This window comes from Etheostoma spectabile, chromosome 6, assembly GCF_008692095.1.
Source record: "Etheostoma spectabile isolate EspeVRDwgs_2016 chromosome 6, UIUC_Espe_1.0, whole genome shotgun sequence".
NCBI classification, from domain to species: Eukaryota; Metazoa; Chordata; class Actinopteri; order Perciformes; family Percidae; genus Etheostoma; species Etheostoma spectabile.
In genome coordinates, this window is record NC_045738.1 from 1,167,198 (window position 1) to 1,169,382 (window position 2,185).

The window sequence follows — 2,185 nt, forward strand, 5'->3', positions numbered from 1 at the left end:
ATTTATTGAATTAAACTTTTACAGTAATTTATAATTAATATGGAAACTGTCATGCAAGCAGATTGTGATTTAAACAGATGTGTAAGCTAGAAAATAGCCATCGGTGTATTATACATACCTGCATCATGGGCCTTGGCGGGCACTGAACTTGTTCCAGTTCTCAGTTTTTACACATACCAATGTATTTCCTTCTGAAGAACCAAAGTGTATTTCATATTTTGACCTCACAATATTGACTCATTAAGCAAGTATATCTACCTAAGTATGCATGGGAAACATATAAAGTTAATGCCAGGTGTTTTATTATTCCCTTTGTCAAAAGTAAAAAAAAAGAAAAGGGAATCTCTAGAAACTCAAACAATTTAGAATAGTACAGCTATGATACAAACAAAAATAAATTCTGACAAATTACAGTTTTCACTGATTTTTATTGTTATGTTATTCAAATACTTTGAAAGACAGTTATATCACATCAGAGTTACATTTTTTTTAAAAGGATGTCTGTCTGGAGATGGGGTGTTACAGTCACTGTGAGTAACTGTCAAACATCTGTCCGAAACCATGTCCGTGTCTGAATCATTGGCTGGCTCTCCTATCTTCCCCCCATGACCTCCTCCTGGATCCTCCAGGCAGAGAGCTGGAGGAGGGCATTGACATTGCCTCGTCTTCCTCAGCATCGCTGTCGTTGTCACCGTCAGAGATGGCGTCAGTCAAGCACCTGAATCGCTTGCTGCTCATCTCATCATCATCATCTTCCTCTCTTGACCTCGTCCTGCATCCTCCGGACAGGGAACCTTCTGCTTCCGAAGGCTGGTTGGCGTCCATGTCAACTTGCGGCTCAGCAGTAGCGTCTTCTTCTTGTAGAACTTCATCACCATTGTCAAGATCGTCATTAACAACGGCAATGCTGTCGTCATCGTCATCGCTGGGCTGCTCTTCATCCATAATTCCCCTCAACAAAGCAATGCCTTCGTCCTCCAGTCCATTAATTATTACAATATGTAGCCTGGAGATCATTCCGGCACCATGTCGCTCGTCCTGTGCAATATCCTCAATTGCTTCAAGCCGCAGGCAAATTTCTGACCATAAAACATCATTTAGACTATTGTGTTACCCTTACCACTTATATTATAAGAAAATTATCCACACACTTGCAATATTCATTCATTGATGAATTAATAAACTTTCATCGCTTAGTTAGTTAAAGTGTGTCGATGCCTTTCACATCCTTACACATCGTGTTTTATATCTGCAATACCTCCAACAAGCCTTTATGTGATGAGCCTTTATAGATATTGACCGATCATAAAATTCAGCATGAAATCAGTATTTCATATCTTGAAGTATCTCGTGTTCTGACAACTTGTTAGTTCATACATGAGACATGGGAAAAATTAGGAGTCAAATTCTTACCCTGATTCGCACCAATGTGGGTCCCGTCTCCTTTGTCCATTTTAACTAAAAACGTTATAACAAATAATATCTTAAATGCACATAACCGTATTGTCATTACTCAAAATTTACATTAAACCTTTCAATACATTACAGGAAATTATTGAAAATACTATTCTGTAACTAGAAAATCCACACTCATTGACAGCTAAATATTTGTGCTTTCTGAGAAGTGTTCAAGACAAACAAAAGTGTTAATTTAAGGCCCTGGTTTATTTATTAAAGTTTCCACCAGAAAGATTATTTAAGTATTGCCTATATCAACAAATATAATACACAAATATAATATTCAGAAAAGTATGCCATAATAGGTCTACGGACTTACCAAAAGAAGACTCAGTAAACCACAAATTGCAGACAATGGGGTTGTAGAAATACAAATATTGCTGAAGAATGGTTTGCCTATGAGATAATGTGTAATGATGCAATGTGTTATCTGCTTTAGATCTTGGTTTGCTATATCTCATGTTATTTATGACTAATTTCAGAGATTGCGGTGGAATATGTTCTGCTGACATCACAGAACATGTGAGTTCCGGAGCTTTTAATGCACAGAAATATTTGGGATTCTAATCTCCTGAAAAGTTTTGATATTAATCCGAAATTTCAGACAAATAAATATCTGTCACTTATCTGTCTCACTTTGTTTTAAAACTATTTGAGTTTAAGTTTAAAGTTGTTATTTAGTTTCTCTTTTTTTATTTTAAGTTAACTCAGTTCTAAGTTCTTACTT

The 2,185-nt window shown here is 36.2% G+C and overlaps 1 protein-coding gene across 1 annotated transcript; it reads right to left on the reverse strand.

Annotated features, from left to right (window-relative positions):
- Nucleotides 1–476: 476 nt before the first annotated feature.
- Nucleotides 477–1,934, reverse strand: LOC116690754 (surface protein). The gene is made up of 3 exons (XM_032517922.1): nt 1,778–1,934; nt 1,414–1,458; nt 477–1,079 (listed from the first exon to the last, which is right to left on the reverse strand). Exons 1-3 carry the CDS (start codon nt 1,917–1,919, stop codon nt 577–579), a joined length of 690 nt encoding a protein of 229 aa, XP_032373813.1. The 5' UTR covers nt 1,920–1,934; the 3' UTR covers nt 477–576.
- Between the last annotated feature and the right edge of the window lie 251 nt (nt 1,935–2,185).

Bases quoted from the DNA above. Each gene is read 5' to 3' on its own strand.
- LOC116690754 (XM_032517922.1), bottom strand. From the start codon at position 1,919: ATGAGATATAGCAAACCAAGATCTAAAGCAGATAACACATTGCATCAT. The intron at 1,459-1,777 runs GTAAGTCCGTAG...TAACGTTTTTAG, and splicing joins GTTTACTGAGTCTTCTTTTG to TTAAAATGGACAAAGGAGAC. The intron at 1,080-1,413 runs GTAAGAATTTGA...TTTTATGGTCAG, and splicing joins CCACATTGGTGCGAATCAGG to AAATTTGCCTGCGGCTTGAA.